Source organism: Brienomyrus brachyistius, chromosome 5 (genome assembly GCF_023856365.1).
Source record: "Brienomyrus brachyistius isolate T26 chromosome 5, BBRACH_0.4, whole genome shotgun sequence".
In the NCBI taxonomy this organism is placed as follows: Eukaryota; Metazoa; Chordata; class Actinopteri; order Osteoglossiformes; family Mormyridae; genus Brienomyrus; species Brienomyrus brachyistius.
The window spans coordinates 12,410,570-12,431,539 of NC_064537.1; the positions used below are offsets into that span (position 1 = coordinate 12,410,570).

General features: G+C 45.4%; 1 protein-coding gene across 2 annotated transcripts; it reads left to right on the top strand.

The window, feature by feature from the left end:
- Window positions 1-200: 200 nt before the first annotated feature.
- LOC125742909 (voltage-dependent calcium channel gamma-4 subunit-like) lies at window positions 201-16,949 on the top strand. Of its 2 annotated transcripts, XM_049015355.1 has the most exons (4): window positions 201-901; window positions 10,744-10,827; window positions 12,455-12,595; window positions 12,930-16,949. In XM_049015355.1, exons 1-4 carry the CDS (start codon window positions 679-681, stop codon window positions 13,448-13,450), a joined length of 969 nt encoding a protein of 322 aa, XP_048871312.1. In that variant the 5' UTR covers window positions 201-678; the 3' UTR covers window positions 13,451-16,949. The 2 variants fall into 2 exon arrangements, with proteins under 2 accessions (XP_048871312.1, XP_048871313.1); XM_049015356.1 differs by lacking the exon at window positions 12,455-12,595.
- Window positions 16,950-20,970: the final 4,021 nt, after the last annotated feature.

Genomic DNA, 20,970 nt, shown 5'->3' on the forward strand with positions numbered 1-20,970 from the left:
ACTGATGGTTAACTTCAGTCGTGTTCGTGGAAAACGAGAAACGGAATCAATGCAAACGTATTCAAGTATAACTTTATTGGTATTACAAGAGAGTATTTTTGCTGTCTTTGCCTAGATGTCGATATTTGCGATAGGGCAGTTGATTCTACAAATGCACATAATAAGATACTGTTATACCTTCTGCAGCTGTCTCGCGCTGCTGACCACCTTCTCCGCGAGCCTCCAGCATCCTCCCATCAAGCGCGTTTGTTTCATTTTCTTCCAAACGGTGCCAGGGCCATACATTTACATGCTTGTGTCCCATTGGCCGGTCGTGGTGAAGGTGGGGTTTGGGTGGAGGATGTCGAAGCGCTTTCTGAATCAGATCGTGCGAGTTTGTGAAAGCTGAAGATAAGTGGGCATCTCAATGAATGGTCAATCGAGGAAGCGGACGCGCAGAAATACGCGCAAAAGTGCTTCCAAGACCGCAGAGCACTGAATCGCCCCACTTTTGCACTGGGCGAATCAAGCAGAATCTGAAAGTTTTACCATGCAAAACTAGTGATGATATTCTAATTGTTTTTTTTTAACCCAGGGTGATAAAGCCATGTTAGAAGGGGCTTGTCAGTAACTAGGGGGTAGAAGATACAGGCGATGAGTTTTAGTGTCTAGACCAGGCAGGGATTATTATGAGGCGCCATGGCGTGGTGTGAACGTGGGGTTCAGATGCTGCTCACCACCGTGGGAGCTTTTGCGGCATTCAGCCTCATGACCATCGCTATTGGCACGGACTACTGGCTTTATTCACGGGCGTATATATGTAACGCCACCAACAGCACGACGGACGAAACCCAAACCCAACCGAAGAAAACTAAAGGCGATCTCACGCACTCCGGACTCTGGAGGATCTGCTGTATTGAAGGTACCTTGTCGGATTTCTTTCATTACATTTTTTTTCTCCATAACGACCAGTCAATATAGATGCAAAAATTGTTGCAAAAGTGCACAAATGACAAGAAAACTAACTGCCAATTTCCCTGAAAGGCACCATATTAAAACAGACTGATCTAGACATAGGTGACCAGTGTGTGACGTATAGCATGTATTTATAAAAGATCAGTATTATGAGCCTTGTGTACCAAAATGTTGTGCATCTCCAGCTGAAACAACATCAGTGTATTGTTCCTCTTATTATATGCTGTTATGTGGATGGGACAATGAAAAAACAGTAAAGAACAGCGGTGAAATAAACCTGGTTTCTTTGCTGTTGCGTGTTACTTTGAAGAGCTCCGCGAGAAGCAAAAGTTAACAGCGAGAAGCATTATACTTGAGTCAGTCTGTCAAGCTGAAACGCTGGCACACAAGTAAAGCAAGAAACCCATCTGGAATGAACTATATAGCCATGTACAATGGCGAATGGCGTGGGGTACACCATGAGAAAGGCTGTATTACCTATTTATTCGCGCAAAGTCCATACAGTAGTTATTACTATCGATAACAACTTAGAATGCTACTACCCCGTGAGGGTATTTCTCCTGTTATTGACCAAAATACCCTTTACAAAATGCCATACCTTCATAAGTCAAGTCTCATTTTATTTAAAATTTCTATTACAGACTTCACAAAGTCGCCTTCATTCAGCTCTTTATTGTAACCTATTTGATGTTGTTGCTTGGCAACTACAATTTTTGAAATTGCTATGGAAACAATAAATGTTTAAATAGTGCAGTTCTATACAAGATTTTTGCAAATTTTCTAATTATTTAAACGTTAACTGCTACTGCTTTTAGCATAAAGTGTGACGTGCGCGTTTTCTTAGTGTTTTACCGTAACGGACATTGTCTTTGTTCTGTGTTGCATATGAGCTTCAACCCAAGACACCAAGGCAGGTAGCTACACTGGAGGATGAAAGAAATGATACTGAATGCATGTGTTTTACAGCGAATAACCAATGGCAAAAAGATACAGATTTCTATAAGGTCTCCATTTGTCACGTTATTATTATTATTGTTGTTATTATTATTGTGATTTATTTTAACAGAGAATACAGAAGCTAAATGGATTAATGAAATAAACTGACGAAAAGATACCTGACTTCTTAATTTTTATTATACAATACGTTTGCTCCTTAAACGTTACGCTAGCCTAAGTTTCGGTGGAAATAAGCAGCTCTGATCGGCTCAATTTAGGCGAGTGCGAGGATTTGGTTAAATAATTGTTAAACAAGTACAGTGTATTGTGTGATTTTTGGGTAATATATTGTTCTTCGATTTATTGTTTTAACAGAGATTATGTTACTGTCACGTCCATATCGCTCCGAGTGCAATAAATTTGGGGTAAAATTTTAAGGAAGGAAACCCTGAGCTTTTCGAGAACAATGAGTATGCCGTCCACAGGCTCGCCTTTCCCTCAGACAGCCGGGATTATAATGACCTGACGTGGCCCTCTTTCTGAAATAGTGTTATTCTAGCGACAAGTAAAACTGTAATTACCGATGTATAGGAATACAACATGTAGAAATACACGGTTTAAAGAAGCTACCTGGTGTTAATACACATTGATCGGTGTCTAAAACGCTGTGGACGCTCACTGGGTTTTCATGTAAACAGGCAGCAGCAACAAACTGTTGAAACGCGCTACACCTTCCCCGATGGGTGGATGGATGGATGGATGGGTGGGTGGGCAGGCGGGCTCTGTTCACACCCTGTGCCACATGGACTGTCTCTGATGTGAATCATAGCAAGTTCCGCTTGGTTAACTCGCCTGCCTTAGGTAGACAACCTCACGTTTATAATATTTATTTCCTTGAAATGTCCCTTGAAATCACAGTGAATTGATAGACTGTCATCACTCACTGGTGTTCTTGACACCTGGGGTGCAGCCTAGCCAAAGTATAAGAATAAACACCTCCTTACTGCCAATAAAAATACTTCCATCAAGTTCAACATGATGATAATGGCTTCATAAGGTGAAGACTATTGCCACAAAGACCAGGCTACTTAAAATAATTACTGCAGTGGGGAAAATGGACACTTCCCGGTTCTCCTTGCTTTAATGCTTGAGAAGCAGTTGGTTTTTGTGATGTATTTGTTCGATTTTTGGATTATCCAGTGTATCAAAAGAGCTACTTTTCATAAACATTTACTTGTCATAAACATGGGAATCCGTGGTTTGCCTATAAACAGGAACGGATTTGCAGGAAATGTATTGCTTTTCATTTCAGTGGATTTTATCGACTGTATAAAAGGATAAACCGTAAAACATGGTGGACTGCTTTGTATAAACATTCTATTAAGCAGCTGAATTAGAAGTCTTGGAAGGACATATGTGATGGAACAGGAAGTATATTTTCTTTTGAATTCAGTGCCCAAAATCACCAGGTTTCTTCCTAGAATTATAGAAGCTGTGAAGGAAAGTTGGCCATTTCGTTAGCCATTAACGTTTTTACTCACAAGACATCAGTGTTAGTCGAGTGACTTTTCACTCCTTTTAAGGCTGAGTAACAGTTGGTGCGAAAATATGGTTTAATTTAGCACATTGGCAGGCAATTCTATCAGCAACAGGACGATTCGAAGCTCGCCTTACTGGAGGCCTCAACACTGAAAGACACGTCGCCAAGGTCTCGTATCCACGGGAACGAGAGGTGACCAGCTCTAACTGCGCCTGTTAGAAACAGCACAAGATGCCCTTTACCCCGGTGCAAATTGTGAGCAGAATTCCAGTTGGTCCCAAACATCTCAGCATGCAGCTGGGCTGGCCTGGCCGATGGGAGCCGTCCTGCTTGAGAATGCTGAACTTAGCGTGGAATAAACCCACATTACGCATGATATCATGCAGGGGGAAAAGGGGGGGGGGGGGGGTTTGGTATGTGTGTTGAACTCTGACACAGTGTATCACTCTGGCCCGGGTACAAAACGGAACGCAAACGTAAATGTCGTTCTTTTTCCCTGCAACTTTGTATCACAGCCCTTTGTGCATTTTCACCGAAGCGTGTGCGGTGCGACTGCATGTTTCGGTTCATTAGCTCATTAAGATCTGAAAACAATGTGCTTGGATGCGCACAAAGGAAATCATTTCCGGTCCATATTGCTGCAGACACTGTCACAGCTGTGACGCCCGCAGTGTGTTAGTTAAAGTCTTTGGTCGCAACTGGGGGAAAATTCCGCTTTATGCCATGATAAATATGCGAGGAAGACCGGAACAGTCACCGTGGCCTGGGGAAGTTTGATTTCACTTGAGTTCTGCAAAAGGGCAGCAGTTTCTCTCTGGCTGTGTTATCAAAGCACAGACCCAGACATGCACAGACACACACACATGCCTGACCTGGGCACGCTAGTCTGTCAGTAGGTTGCGGCCACGGAGGCTCTAATTAGCTTCCGTTCTGACTTCCGTTGCTGCTCAGCACTGATGGGGAATGGAAATAAGTGTGCAGCGTGTGCCTGGATTTTTTTCTGTGAGCAGGATCCTCCTGTGCTGTGACTGGGCGGCTTAGCCTCCACTTCCCTGTGCTGTGACTGGGCGGTTTAGTTGCCGCTGCCCTGTGCTGTGACTGGGCGGCATTCTCTCCACTTCCCTGTGCCGTGACTGTCCAGCTTAGCCTCCGCTATCCTGTGCTGTGACTAGGCGGCTTAGCCTCCACTTCCCTGTGCCGTGACTGTCCAGCTTAGCCTCCACTTCCCTGTGCCGTGACTGTCCAGCTTAGCCTCCACTTCCCTGTGCTGTGACTGGGCGGTTTAGTTGCCGCTGTCCTGTGCTGTGACTGGGCGGCATTCTCTCCACTTCCCTGTGCCGTGACTGTCCAGCTTAGCCTCCACTTCCCTGTGCCGTGACTGTCCAGCTTAGCCTCCACTTCCCTGTGCCATGACTGTCCCGCTTAGCCTCCACTTCCCTGTGCTGTGACTGGGCGGCTTAGCCTCTGTTGCTCTGTGCCGTGACTGGGCGGCTTAGCCTCTGTTGCCCTGTGCCGTGACTGGGCGGCTTAGCCTCTGTTGCCCTGTGCTGTGACTGGGCAGCTTAGCCTCCACTTCCCTATGCCATGACTGGGCGGCTTAGCCTTGCTGCCCTGTGCCATGACTGTCCAGCTTAGCCTCCACTGCCCTGTGCCATGACTGGGCGGTTTAGCCTTGCTGCCCTGTGCTGTGACCAGCTGGAATAGCCTCTGCAGCCCTGTTTTGTGCAAAATGCTGCTCATTGGCCCTCCGTCCCTTTCTCGTCCTATGGAAATTGCTCCTGTAAGGTGATCTCTGCCATCCTTGTTAGGATGATACTACAGCCGTGGAAAAAATTAAGATCACAGCACATTTTTTTGTGGTACTCATTTCTCAATTTATGAGTGTGTGTCTGTGGGTAATATGTATTTTTTTGCAAACTGCAGCCTGGCTCTTCCCTGCTTCTTATTGATGAAGGGCTTCTTCCTCGCTTTATGGGGCTTCAGTCCTGCTTCTAGGAGCCTGATACGAACTGTCCTATCAGTGCACTTCACACCTGCACCTAATGTTTCCTGTTCCTTTTGAAGGTCACTTGATGTCATCCTACGATTCATGAGAAATTGTGGGATAAGTAAACAGTCATCTATGGCATTAGAAACTCACTTCTGCCCTTTACCTGGCTGGTTTCTGGTCGTTCCCAGTGTCTGCTGACTGCTGTCTTAGTAATTGTGAACCTGGAAGCAACCTGCTGCTCAGCATAGCCTTCTGCCAGCTAAACCACAATTAAACCAGGATTAAGAATCAAATCAATCGACCAATCAAATGGCCTTTTATTGTCAATTCACTATATGTCCATAACATACAAGGGAACTGAAATGCTGTTTCTCTCTCATCGCCGTAGTATAATATAAAATAGATGAGAGAGAAACAGCATTTCGAGAAATTAAGAATGCAGATTTGTTTAAAAATATAGCGGTCTCTAAATTTTTTCCACAGCTGTATATAAGGATTTGAACCCACAACAACTTGATCATTATGAATCCTGACCAGCAAGGCATTTATTTTCCTCGTAACCTGGAATTTAGCCAGCATCACCCTGTGAAATCTGCATGCCGTGCGTGTATCAAAAATAGTTTTCAGTAGAACAATCTGTTTAGCATCCTATAAAAACAAATGGGTCTTCCCACACTGAAGTGGCCTGTGGATTTGCAAAACTCTGAGAGCATCTATGAAAATTACACAGCCTGTGTTGTGCTGCCCAAGTTTAAGATTTACCTCAGTGATAATCCTTTGAAAAATGTGCTTCACGCTCAATAATAAATGTTCCGCTAAGCACGTGACGATGAAACCAGAGTCAATTTCTCCCAGTGCCTTGTTTTAAAGCTTTAAATTGATTGTTCTGTCCGTGTCGTGCCACTCGATGAGCCTGCATTAATAATGAGGGGTTTCACCCCCCTCTGTGTGTAGAAACTCTGCTCTGGGTGTTTTTGACTGTTGTGTTGTGATAGTAAACAGGACCGAAATGGCCGAAATGAGGGCTAGTGGGGTTTGGCGGTAGGCTGAGGTGGGGCTGGTCTTAATTAGAGAACAATGAAGACATCAGCATCGACCCTTGGAGGCATTATGAGAATCGGATTCTTGGCACAGAAAGGAGGTTGCCATGGAGAAGGTGTTGTGGAGCAATGCGCGGGGTTCCATAGACAGTCGGGTCAGGCGCAGGGCCTGTTCGTGCCGCTGTGCGTCATGCCCACGCAGGGGCACCTAGGGGGTGCCCTCATCTCATTGGTTAGCAGCCCAGGTCCACGCTACACTGATGTGCAACAAACAGAGGCTCCTTGCAGGACTGCAGTCAACATGACAGATGTGCTCATTCAAGCCCCCAAGCCATGAGCACAGGCCAAACAGAGCAGAGTAGCGCAGGAGGAATTCTGGGAGTGTGTAGAGCCACAGGAAATGCCTGCCCCTCCCTTCTCTGGGTGATGTCATCCTGGACAGACCCACCCAGCTCAAAATAGACCAATTTCTTATAACTTTTGTGCCGAATGAGGCGAATAGCAGGAGAAAGAAAGGGTTATACTTTTCTCCGTTGCTAATGTTTCCAGAATCATTTACTTGATAGTAGATAAATATACTCTTCTCGTCACAGATGTCACTGATGCTCTCGCTGTCATTTCATCCCTCCATCCATCTTCTAATCGCTTGTAATGGTTGCGAGGCGTCGTCAGTTGGACTTGGAAAGAAGAATGAATGGATATGTATCTTAAGCAGCAGGGATGTCATGGTGGATTGTTGGTCACCGGAGTCACAGTATCTGTGTGCTGATTGGTTCACTGAGACGGCTTCATTCCGGAGGACAGAGCAGTGCCCATCTGGCCCCTATTTAATTACCTCTCGTTTGTTTATTGGCTAGGCTGTATGCCACTGGATTGGAGAAACGCAAAGCGTGAAGCTGGTAAAGAGATCGCTGCACTTCCGACATGAAACCAGAGAAAAATATACTTTAGTATTCAAACTTCCCTGTAAGGGTTCTATAATGTATAATTCTCTTAAATTTGGGTGGAAAACACGGCAAGAAAGATGCTGAAACCCTAATGAAAGGCGCCTGGAGGCTCTGGTGGAGTGGAGCAGAGCTGAATCTGCACGCTCTTCCGTGTCCCTAAACTGTCCTGTCTTCTTAACCGTTGTCTAGACTGGGACACTCTCGCTCCACTTCCCCAGACCTATTTAATGCTAATTAACGCGCTCTTCCAGATTAAACCCCAGGCCCAATTAAAAGCATGCTGTGACCCACGCGAGAGGAAGGAAAAAGTGAAAGCGATCACTCTCAACCTTGCCCTAAACATTCGCTCAGCGCGGCGTGCTGTCTGACACCGCGCTCGCACCTCCTTCCAGCACAGTGCGTCTCTCCTTCGGGCTTCAGAGAGCAACCAACGCCCCCTCCCCTTCACAAGCACTCGCGCTCTTTCCCTGAAAGCAGTCCCTTTGGAATCACCCACTGCTAACACACATAATTAATCCCTGAATTCCAACATTGTTGCCACAATCAGCCTGAATGAGCACTAGTTTGATGCGAGTCTGTCTGTAAGAACCGGCCGGGATTTTATCAGTGGGCCCGGCAGTGTCGAAGTCGACACACATCATGTGTAAACAAATGGGGGGATTGCTCCAAAGGCCTGGTCCCACCTGCCGGAACGTAAACATTAATACCTTCCCTGCTCCAGCTCGAACAGTGAGGATGTGGGTGTATGTAAATCAGGCAATTATGCCTGGACCAGTATACTTCTCTTGCTGAAAAACACAGGGCTGTCAGGATTGCACAGAGGCTCTGCTGTGTGTCTACAGAAACAGACCTGTGTCCTTTCATAACAGGAGATTAGATGCTGCGTTGACATGGTGAATCCCGGGAGCTAATAATCTGTGAGGCAGACTGGCTCCTCTGTGCCATTAACATTCACTCTGAGCCTCTTTCCGAGCTACGAGCCTGAAAATTAAATCACATATTCACAATTGCTTCGCTAAGGTCATAGAAAACAAAATATAGTGCTGCATGGACAACGGTTCAGATCTCTGTGGAACACAGTTCTTTACTCAACTGTGTATCCATCTGACAGGTTTCAGAGAAATGTAATCAGCTGCTTTGAAACACATCGTTTGGCTTGTGCCGGGTTTCCGGGAAGCTGTTTGTCTTTCAGCTAAACCGTATGACGATTGGTCAAAATAAACATTTCTCACCTTAACTGATAAATGTTTGGTTCACATAAACGGTGCTCTGCCCTGCGGTGGTGTTACTCCACAGTCCATTGAGCTTCCAGCTGCTGCAACTGTGACCATTGACACCGCATTTAAGGCCACCTCTAACACCACACGTAGGACCAGCACTGACACCACACGTAGGACCAGCACTGACACCACATTTAAGGCCACCTCTAACACCACACGTAGGATAAGCACTGACACCACACGTAGGACCGGCACTGACACCACATTTAAGCCCACCTCTAACACCACATGTAGGACCAGCACTGACACCACACATAGGACCCACACTGACATCACATTTAAGCCCAGCTCTAACACCACGCGTAGGATAAGCACTGACACCACACGTAGGATCAGCACTGACACCACATGTAGAACTGGCACTGACACCACATGTAGGACCAGCACTGACACCACACATAGGACCCACACTGACATCACATTTAAGCCCAGCTCTAACACCACGCGTAGGATAAGCACTGACACCACACGTAGGATCAGCACTGACACCACATTTAAGGCCACCTCTAACACCACACGTAGGATAAGCACTGACACCACACGTAGGACCGGCACTGACACCACATTTAAGCCCACCTCTAACACCACGTGTAGGATAAGCACTGACACCACACGTAGGATCAGCACTGACACCACATGTAGAACTGGCACTGACACCACATGTAGGACCAGCACTGACACCACACATAGGACCCACACTGACATCACATTTAAGCCCAGCTCTAACACCACGCGTAGGATAAGCACTGACACCACACGTAGGATCAGCACTGACACCACATGTAGAACTGGCACTGACACCACATGTAGGACCAGCACTGACACCACACATAGGACCCACACTGACATCACATTTAAGCCCAGCTCTAACACCACGCGTAGGATAAGCACTGACACCACACGTAGGATCAGCACTGACACCACATTTAAGGCCACCTCTAACACCACACGTAGGATAAGCACTGACACCACACGTAGGACCGGCACTGACACCACATTTAAGCCCACCTCTAACACCACGTGTAGGATAAGCACTGACACCACACGTAGGATCAGCACTGACACCACATGTAGAACTGGCACTGACACCACATGTAGGACCAGCACTGACACCACACATAGGATCCACACTGACATCACATTTAAGCCCAGCTCTAACACCACGCGTAGGATAAGCACTGACACCACACGTAGGATCAGCACTGACACCACATGTAGAACTGGCACTGACACCACATGTAGGACCAGCACTGACACCACACATAGGACCCACACTGACATCACATTTAAGCCCAGCTCTAACACCACGCGTAGGATAAGCACTGACACCACACGTAGGATCAGCACTGACACCACATTTAAGGCCACCTCTAACACCACACGTAGGATAAGCACTGACACCACACGTAGGACCGGCACTGACACCACATTTAAGCCCACCTCTAACACCACGTGTAGGATAAGCACTGACACCACACGTAGGATCAGCACTGACACCACATGTAGAACTGGCACTGACACCACATGTAGGACCAGCACTGACACCACACATAGGACCCACACTGACATCACATTTAAGCCCACCTCTAACACCACGCGTAAGAACACCAATTTCAACACAGGTTGAAAGTACACATGTGCAGGCCAGCTTTGCGTCTGTTTCAGCATTGTAATGTCCCTGTTTTACAGATCACATCAAGAGCTCAGCAGAATCCTTTAGGGACATTAAACTAAGGCTCCCATCGAGTCACTGCCTCAGCACACTGACAAACAGCTCACGAATCACACCTGCAGCACAGGGTGTAAAGACAAATAGCTATTTAGATATGTATTGCTTTTTGTGGTTAGCATCTGAGCTGTGGAAGGAGACGCAGAGTGGCATGGAGGTGCTCTGTCACAGTTGCAGTCAGTGGTAATTAAGGGGGGTCCACAGAGGCGTGACTGATCTGGCTACCACAGGGCGCTGGGGCTCTGGCTACCGCTCAATGCTGATTGGACGCCTTGAGGTTGGGATTGCAGCACCTGATCGCCTCGCGGTGACTTTCTCCCCCCACAGGAATCAACAGGGGGAGCTGCTACCGGATCAACCATTTCCCAGAGGACAACGACTACGACACAGACAGCTCTGAGTACCTTCTGCGTGAGTGCATCCCCTCCCCCATGCCTTGTGGCAACCCACCCCCCCCCCCCCAAACCTGCGCGTCAATCACACATCAGAAATGTGTCCCTTGGAGTGACCGGGAGGCTGTGGGATACAGCGATGAGGTCAACCTCCCAGCCAGGAGCCCTGGCTTTAAAAACCTGGGAGTGCCAGAGTGCGTATGACATACTGTAGGGTGTCTCACATATGAGAGATCTGTCGATTTCCTTTGATGCAGTTGACTTGCTCACTCATGCTCGGCATTTCCATGTATTCGGGATGCTTTACACTTCATTAGTTGCAGATCCCAGTCTCACATAGTAAGTGCATCATCAGGGCTGCCACTAAAGATTTTGGGTCCCATGAAAGCTCATCATATTAGGCCTCAAATCCCGACCAATCCGGTTATGTTCCAAATTTTTTAGGGCCTCAATCAGGGGCCCTTGGAATCGTCCTAACTCCCCCCCCCCCCCCCACCCCGTTTTATAGCACCCCTGCGCATCATGTTACGGACTCGGGATGTAGTGCAGGTGGCAAAACGTGACGTTCCACTTGTGGCTCTAACACAAAAGGGGTTTATGTAAGGGAAGTACAGCACACTGGGAATCACACAAAATAAAGGGGTCAGAAAACTATAGAGAATTTAATATAAGCTACAAAACCCATAAGGGAAACACAACCAGGGAGCAGGTTAATACAGAGAGCAGGAACAGGATACATGGAGCAAAATACATAGCGACATTACAATGGCAGACTAGAGCACAGAGTGAGGGAAGGTAAAGACATCCAGGGAAAACAGGGAACAGGTGTAACTTAATCAGTGAACCAATCAAGGCTGTCACAGGAGCAACGAGAAACAGGACACATTAAGCCTAAGATCACACAGAAATAAGAGAATTAATATACACTAAAGGCTAAGAATCTACTGTAAGGACTAGGGGACACACCACCTGGAAATACTAGAAACACACAGAAATAATCACAATGAACCAGGGGAAACTCGAGAATAAGAAAACAAGAAGTAAATAATAGAGACCAAAAATCTCGGTGAGACTGGTGTCAAGCCACGAAGTCTGGGGAACTGGGAGAACACACTAGGGACTTAGGCACACTGGAGCTGAAGGACAAGAAACGGGGAGGAGGACAGGATGGCCAGTGACACCTGCTGGCCAAATAGGAATGGGGCATGGAGGGCAGGGTCGGACGGGCGCTGACCCTCACACCCATGTTGTACAACCTACCAGCAGAGTGTTTGAGTGCAGACACAGTGGACTGTCGCTGGAAATTTGGAAAAGGGGTCATCAGTCCGGGAAAGCAGGATGCAACAAGGTTTAGGACAGTAGTTCTCAATCCTGTCCTTGCGCCCTACCCCCGCCGCCAGAATGCTATCATTCCAACCCAACCTTAATCAGGCTTATATAGTCCTTAATAGGCTAATAATTAATGTGGCAGGTTGGAAACAGTGTGGGTTGGAATGAAAACATTCTGGGAGAGGGAGGTGCCAGGAACAGGATTGAGAATCACAGGTTTAGGAGACCTGGACTTATGCTTATGCGCTTAAATGCACGTGGCCACGGGAGTGCCTCGTCCGTCGGCACAGGGTGTGACGCTGCCGTGTCCCATGCAGGCATCGTGCGTGCCTCCAGCGTGTTCCCCATCCTCAGTGCCATCCTTCTGCTCCTGGGAGGGCTCTGCGTGGGGGTGGGACGAATCTACGGTGGCAAGAACAACATCCTGCTCAGCGCTGGCATCCTCTTCGTGGCAGCAGGTGAACCAGTGTCCGCATGCGCCCCCGCCCCCCTCCCCAGAGGAGAAACACACAGATCTAACATGCTGCTGGAAGCCAGCTCTGCAGGGGGCCAGGGGGGGGGACATTTTTATTATGGACATTATTTCTATAACTAAGGAATAAACCTGGAGAGAGAGAGTACACCATATTGATAGCTGTTTTTCTTGGTAACATGGCTATAGCTGATATTGTAACATATTTAATGACACAGAACAAGTACATAAGAGAAACATGGACACAGCACAGACGTCCGCGAGTGGATAAGGTTAGCGACACGTGCCCTCTGTCTAAAAGGTTGTCCGTGTTTTTCCAGGTCTGAGCAACATCATTGGCATTATCGTTTACATCTCCAGTAACGCCGGAGACCCCAGTGACAAGAAGGATGAGGATAAAAAGTACTCGTACAATTACGGCTGGTCCTTCTACTTTGGGGCTCTGTCCTTCATCGTGGCCGAGTCCGTCGGAGTCCTGGCCGTCAACATCTATATCGAGAAAAACAAGGAGATGCGCAGCAAGGTGCAGCGGCAGTTCATCAGGACTACCTCGTCCTCCTCACCCTACGCCCGCATGCCTAGCTACCGCTACCGCCGGCGGCGGTCCCGCTCCAGCTCCCGCTCCACCGACCCATCTCGGGATGCCTCCCCGGTTGGCCTGAAGATGGTCAGCTCCATGCCCATGGGCGAGATTTCCATGTTTACCCTGAGCAGGGACCCGCTCAAGCCAGGCACGGCAGCGGCGTACAGCCCAGACCACGACGGGGGCTTCCTGCAGGTCCACAACTGCTTTTCCAAGGACCTCAAGGAGAGCATCAACAGGAGGACGACGCCAGTATGAGGCTGTTCCTTCACAGTGGCGTTGCTATAGCAGCCTGTTCCGAGGTGGCGAGGCTGGGTGCGAGCGCTGGAAGAGCCAGGATGAACTGCTATGGGCTCCGTGACCCATAGGTGTCAATATGATGCAGGCGGGAGGCTTTTTCCTGGCAAACGGTACAGGTGGCAGGGAGTTAAAGCACCAACAAAACAAGTCGGTCAGGGGATGGGGCCCGAGATGCAAGAACGGCCCCTCGGAAGTAGAGCAGAAGCTAGCAGACACTCCCCCTTGCTTCCAGAAAGCACTTTGGAGCAATGAATACTGTTTTTACTTTTATTAAGTATTTACTTAATACTTTTATTCAGAACAAGTAGGAAAACCAGACCAGTAGCAATATTTTTTTGATATACTGGAGTAAAAAAAAACAGCAGAATGCCGTTATTTTGAATTTTTTATTATTTCATTTGGTTAAAGCAGTTAATTGCGTTAATTGTCTGATTAACATTCATGTACACACACACACATATTATACATATATATAAAACAGACAAAATGTTTGACAGTATTTATCTTTGCAAACCGCAAATTGGTGCTAACTGCAGTTTAGCGACAACAGCGTAGCATTTTTGTCTCCTCTCAGTGTCTTTGTGTTGTGTTACCTGTAGACGCTGTGCGCTTTTAGGAACATTTCTTAGTGTTCGGATATTGGAAAAACGCAGGGGTTTGTATCAGCTTCAGTCACCTGTGTGTCACTCAGAAAAGTACGGATTCATTTTTCTTGTTTTGTATTCATGCATATCAACGTTTCGTAATTCTGATTGGGATAAATGTCTCTCTCATACACATATGAATTTGTGCTCAGGGAGGCTCCAATGATACTTTAAAAAGTCTTAAATCTTCAGAAATTGTCACTGGCAGCATTATATATTTTTTTTGTATATCCTTTCTGATTAGGTCATTTTTCGGAAAAGCCAGGGAGCTTCACATTTTGAATTTAGCGTCTGTTTCCCACATAACCGGACGTTACAGCATCAGGTTGCAAGCTTAAAATTAGCCATTAGCTAAGAAGGGAATAGTTACTAACAAGCTGACAGTCACGGGATCTGCTTCTAATATTCCAGGCCTAAAATCACACTCAGAAACTAATCACTGACGTTCAAGTTTGAGAGAGCCAGAACTTCATGGTGTTTATCGCTGTAACCCTGCTGCTGATGTTGATCTGGGAGGCTAAATGACGATGTGGCAATTCAAAAGAATATAAATGAGTATCGACTGTGTAGCGAGTGAAATTCCTCTTAATTCGGCGAACGGTAATAAAGGTGATCAGTTCAGGAAGTGCTGAGAATTTTTTTGTGTTTGATAAACATGGTAATTATAATTGTAATAGTAATGACCATTTCTGATGGTTTATAATATACTGTTGTGTAAATAAAAAAGTACCATTTCCCTTATTATTTTTTTTTTTGAATTGCATGCATTGCCTCTTTGTCTCTCATTTTCCTTAGCGACTAAGCAAAGTGTGTTCGGCGTTCTTTGGAGCGGTAATTATATTACTGGTTCAGTTTTAGGGTAAAGAAGAAAAAAAAACAAACATCTATTCGGGTTTTGTATTCAATGAAACCATTGATGTGAGCGGTTGCTATAGCAACCTTTAATGTAACCATTGGAGGGATTGTGATCCCCTGCCAAGGCAGGAACCATTAGGCCAGGCTTGGATTGTTTTGGTAGCATCTTTGAGAATAATACCTTTACACAGCTGGGAAGATCTCTGTGTGACTCTGAGGTGGAAGTCAGTTAAAGCGAGGGTGATTTTGCGAGTGCGTGTGCGTATGTGTGCTCAGCTGGGCTCTTTCTGTTAATGACTCATTCTGAGATGCGGCACTCTGGCTGGCTGCCACAGCACCGGCACCGGCACAGCCCCCATTCAGCAGATCTTTACGGGCCGCCAATCCACAGCTGGCCTCTGAAGGGCGCTCTGTAAGCTGCGCACAAACGTGGCCTTGTCCCTGTCACCCCCGCATCCCCAGAAACCCCGCGCGGGGCCCATCCCGCATGCTCACAGAGGCCTTCAGTCCCATCCATGGAGGCGAAAGTATATAAGCCACCCAAGACGTCAGTTTCAGCACCTCTTCAGCTGGCACGTGGGAGAGGCTGAGAAGGAGGGTAGGAACAACGGTGACGACCAGAGACGATTCACCGTAACAACACCCCTCCTGCCATCCGGTCACACTCACTTTGAACTTATATTTCATTTTTTTATGCATAACACTTACCTAAATGCGAGTTAACTGTGGGCTCCTGGGGAATAATCCCTTGCTTTGGTCCGGCTCTCATCAGTATCTCACCTTTATGTCTTCCTGAACTTCGCTTGTGTGTTTAGGATCAATTGTCTTCATAGGGATAAAAAATGGATGGAGGAAGCGAATAGCGTAGGATCTGGAGTGGAAGACCAAGGAATTCAAGGATGATGAGATTACGGCTGCCATTGGGGGGCAGGGAAAAGAAAAAGGCAGGGGAGGGATACATGACAGAGCCTTCGCCCTCATCCCGAATGGGCCAAGCACCGGCCGCACTTCAGGAGGACATCAAAACGTTACCCAGGCCTGTGGAGCACAGCCCATTTTTCACCTACACAGAAGCTCATGCCAGAATCCATATGGCCCTCCTGTTTGTTGATGTGTTGGTTTTAATGGATGGCTCCAAAGGCCCATCATAACAATCCCACAGGGGGGGCCTCAGGAAGGTTGGATCGCGGCCAAATATGGGTATGCATCCCAGCTCACATCTGTTTCGCAAATTGCTTCGCCAGCAGACAATGGCGCCCATCACCTCAGCGATCTCGAGGGCGTACAGAGTATCTTCCCACCCCCCCGTCTCCAAGGGCGTCAACAGTCACCCTCAAGGATCTCGCTAGCTAGCCACTCGTTTACACAAAATCAGCGGCCACATGGAGGTCACTCAAAGCAAAAACGCCACAATGGCCGTACCGTTTTTTTAGACGTGATGTTTCAAGGCGTCGGATACCAATACCCCCATTTTATACGCTCCTTGAGAAGAGAGAAAACTATATTTTACTGTTTGTACCGTAGAGTAGAGTAGGAGTAAATGCTAACACATCAATATGGGTCTCCTCAAATTTTGTGCCATAGATGGATAGTCAAATGTTTTGAGAGGATAGCTTTCATCTATGGATTCTGTAGTAACATGTAAAATACCTAAATAAGTCGTATGTATTTAACTAAAGCTAAAACAGTTACATAAAGCAGTAATTTCTTTTGAGCTTGGTTTGTTTTAATGTTGTACTTTCCATTTTTTTAAATCTCTGTTACAGTTTATTAAAAGATGAAATCAGGGGCATGTTTCTCACTCTGTTGTCTTTATTGTTACATTGTCAGACAGCTTTTCTTTTTGTTTATCTTTTATTATGCTGTACATGTAACTTTGACTGTAATCTAATTTGCTGTTTCTGAGTGTGAAGAGAGCAATCATGAAATAAAAGGCAATTACTTCATGGATCATTAAATCAATATCTTAGGCAACCTTTTATGTTGGATGGATGGATGGATGGATGGATGACTCACCAACCTAATTTGGACAAACCGAGTATCGTAGTGAAAACGTAGTGAAAGACTGCTTATAATTTTTTGCTTCACTTCATTTATGCAGTCTAGCCGTTTAGAGAAGATGATTTTGAATAGAATGGGTTTTTACATGAAAACAACTTACCAAAGAGTTTTACATTGTTGTTGAACTGGTTCCAGTTGGCCTGAGCCATTATCACACAAGGAGACTGCACGCATTCCAACATGTCTCTATGCAGTGAACCCGCATTTTAAGTGGCAAGATGAATGTTGTTCTATGGGGAAAGGACTGGCCAAAGACGCGGACAAGTAGACTGAAGATGGATGGATGGAAGCGGTGGGGGGGGCATTTAATGGAATATTATTGGGCAGGGCTATTTCAATGATGGGCCCGCCTCTCCTTCCCAAAGGAACATGCACAGCCAGTGTGATCCATGACGGATGGACTTCTAATCCTGGGGAATGCATCTTGATTAGCACTTATGTTGATTTAACGGAGAGTTTGTAGCGAGGGGGGAGGGTTCATAAATACAAAGCATGCATATCCTTAGGCCCTCACTGTAGTATCACAGCAACATAATACAGTACAACAGTACATAAGATAGAGAAGCAGAAGGAGTAGAGTATAACAGTATTACAACTGATGTATATAAACATGCATGTAAATTTGGAAGATCCAGGTGCGGGTGGAAGGTGACGTTATTAGACAGGCAGCTACAAACATCCATCCATCCAGGGCACAAGACAGAGAGCTACCCTGTCCATCACTTGAGGATTACACATTATGGGCATTTCAAATGCACTAATGAAGGAAACACATGCAAAACAGTGGAAACATGCAAACTCCACACGCAGTGGAACCCGCAACCCTGGACTGTGAGACAACAGGGCCACCCACAAAGTCACTGTGCTGCTGTGAGCATAAACGATGCAAGTGAAATTTATCCAGTCACACAAAACAAAACAGTCATTTTTAATAGCCACAATCTCTACTGGAAAAAAAGTACATTGATGCTAACATGACTTAAATGAGTCCTCGCCTAAAATAATATGAGAGACTAATCCAGTGCTGCTGTATCGCATGAGAACACAATTTATCTCACATCATAAATGAACTGGAAATAATCGGCAGGTGACTATGAACAGATCTGTTGTAAAAGGTGGCAGACTGAGCGTACGCACCTCAAAGTGAAACCGTGCTGTGTGTCTGCCTTTGGTCCCACCTACACAAGCGAGCGGATTTCCACATCAGAAAGTCGAGTGGCAGACTCACTGACAGGGATGTCAGTGGTGAACTGAGACACATATATGCACACCCCTGGCACCAGCATTGGTTACGGTCTGGAGGAGACACAGGTACAGACACCATAACATCCACCACATGCACCTGATCTCATTCTGTTGCTATTGTTTTGCATTTACATGCAATGCCTTGTTTTACCAGCCATTCTAATCTATTAATTAATGGGATTTTCAATGTGTGAATTACAGTAATTAGTGATAGGAAGTTTATGGACAAAGTTTGGATACCTCAGACTTAGAGGGTGAACCTCTGCTTCAAACCTCTGCAAGTCCATTGTTTAACCCTTCATCGATTTCTGTCTGTTATGGGGTTTATCTTGAGTAAAACTCACTGTCGCCTCAGTCACGAAAGTACAGAGGCTCCTCCACTTACGAATGAGTCATGGTCCGAACAGCCGTTTGTCACTTAAAATGATCGTAAGTCATTATTCAACATCATTTTAAGGGTATATGCAAGTACAAAGACCTACGATGCTGGGAGTACTACGCTATGCTGCTGTCGTACTAAATGGAATTGGCGCCTAGAAAAAACATTTGATGTTGCGGACAGGAAACGGGAGCCCAATGAACACAATTTGGACTTACAGTCCTCTTCGTTCGTATGTCTGAAAGTTCGTAAGTTGAAAGTTTGTACGTAAGTAGACGAGCGTCTGTACCCTTAAAAGAGAGGAATACAGACACACAATAGAGCGGAATATAGACAGAGATCTTCTACTGTTAGTTCATCGAGTGAAAAAATATATGCGGAATTCTCCAAATGTAGATGAAATTTCAAACTGCTAGTCGGGTTAAAATTTGACACACAAAAAAAATTATAAAATTGCTGTCTCCAGGCATCTATGAAAACGTCCAAAACCTCTGCAGATTTTAAAAGGTATATAACCTGTTTGATCTATTTTAAGAGGCGTAATTCATCAGGTTTTATGCTACTGCAATATCAATTGTCTAATATGTCATCTTCATGAGCTGACATTCACTTCTAACTTGTGTTTTCTTGTGAAAATATTTTTTTTAACACATCTGTTCAGTATCAATAAGAAATTTTTGAAGTAATCACTGGAAAAGACCCGTCAGAGAACATAGATATATAGATACTGGTGCATCCACATGGATGAAGCAATTAGCAGTTAGTCCCAGTCATGTAAAAATCAATCATCAAACACTGATCTGGCCAATTTTAGGAGGGTGGTTCGAGCAGATTTGGCAGTGGAAAGGCCAAGTAACCACAAATGTAGGCAATTCTGTGAGGAAGGAACATAAGGAAACAGAGTAGGGTGCCACCAGATCTGCGTTTGTATACCAACATAGTGCCGTTTCCAGACATAAAAATGTAAAGTACACATAGACTGAATTCAGTTACATCAAATTACTTTCACTCTGTTCTTGTCCATTTAACTGTTAAGTCTCACAGAAGAGAAAGGTTGTATGGACACAATATCAGGCTCATAAATCAAGATAACAGTTAAAACATTGTTTTCATGTGCACCACATTCAGGGCTGTCACTATCTATTATATTAATAATCAATTAATCTACTGATTAATCTGACGAATCATCAAGAAATGGTTTATAGAACAGAACAGAATAGAATAGAATAGAATATATACATTGCAACTGGCGTAATGCAGGAGCGAACCACACATTGCAGGGTGCACACTCAGTCACGCACATGTCAGTTTAGGCACTGCAATTCACTTAAGTTTAATGTGTTTCAGACAGTAAAAGGAAATCGGTCGATCTGCTGAAAAGGCATCCACATACAGGGTGAACATGCAAAATCCACTCACACGAAGCGGTGATGTGTGACAACAGCGTTACCCACTGTACTAGTGATGGGAAGTTCGATTCAATTTACAGAACCGATTCTGTCGAACTGTTCGTTTAAATTAATCGAACGTTCAATTCAAAGAATCGGTGGGAGTTTTTATCCTTGCGGATTCATCCATGCTGATCAAATCACTCCTAGACGGTTTTGTGAGAAATGTATGAAGTACTTTTTGCTTTATAAATGCCCCAATATTTTTACAAAATCACATTGCTGGGACAGCACGCTAGGCCTATATACGTCCTGTCCTAGTATATATATATAAAAAAAAAACATTAAAAAATTCTTGTCATGTCATCATGAACTTTTTGTTGTATCTGTCCTTCCGACCAGATGGCAATTATTTTCTTCAATTTTTTGTGAACAGTATGTGAACTGCATGTTTATTAAAATCTTATTTTCATTAAAGTATTGGTCATTTCCGAGTCTTGTGAATGTATGTCGATTGCCTCAGGAGTAATTAAGATGAAAAACAATCACGTAAGCAAGTTTTAGCGTTTTAAATATATACGAATAGTCAGCCTCCAAAAGCCTGATAAAATCTTGAGTACCTTCAGAAATTTGCAAACATATTGTCTAAAATGCTTTAAGTAAAGTATAAAACCAACACCAAAGGCACAACATACAGTGTACAACACACGCTGTTCGCAAAGGTTATTGGCATCGGCACTTTTAGAGTTGGAAACCGGTTTCACTGCTTCACTGAAAAGAACCGATTCAAAAGTACGATTCATTCATGAATTGGACATCACTATATTGTATGTTAGGCTTGTACAATGTGCAGTGTTAATACAGTGTTGTCAACATTGGTGAGCTGCCTGGCGTGAGATTTTCAAT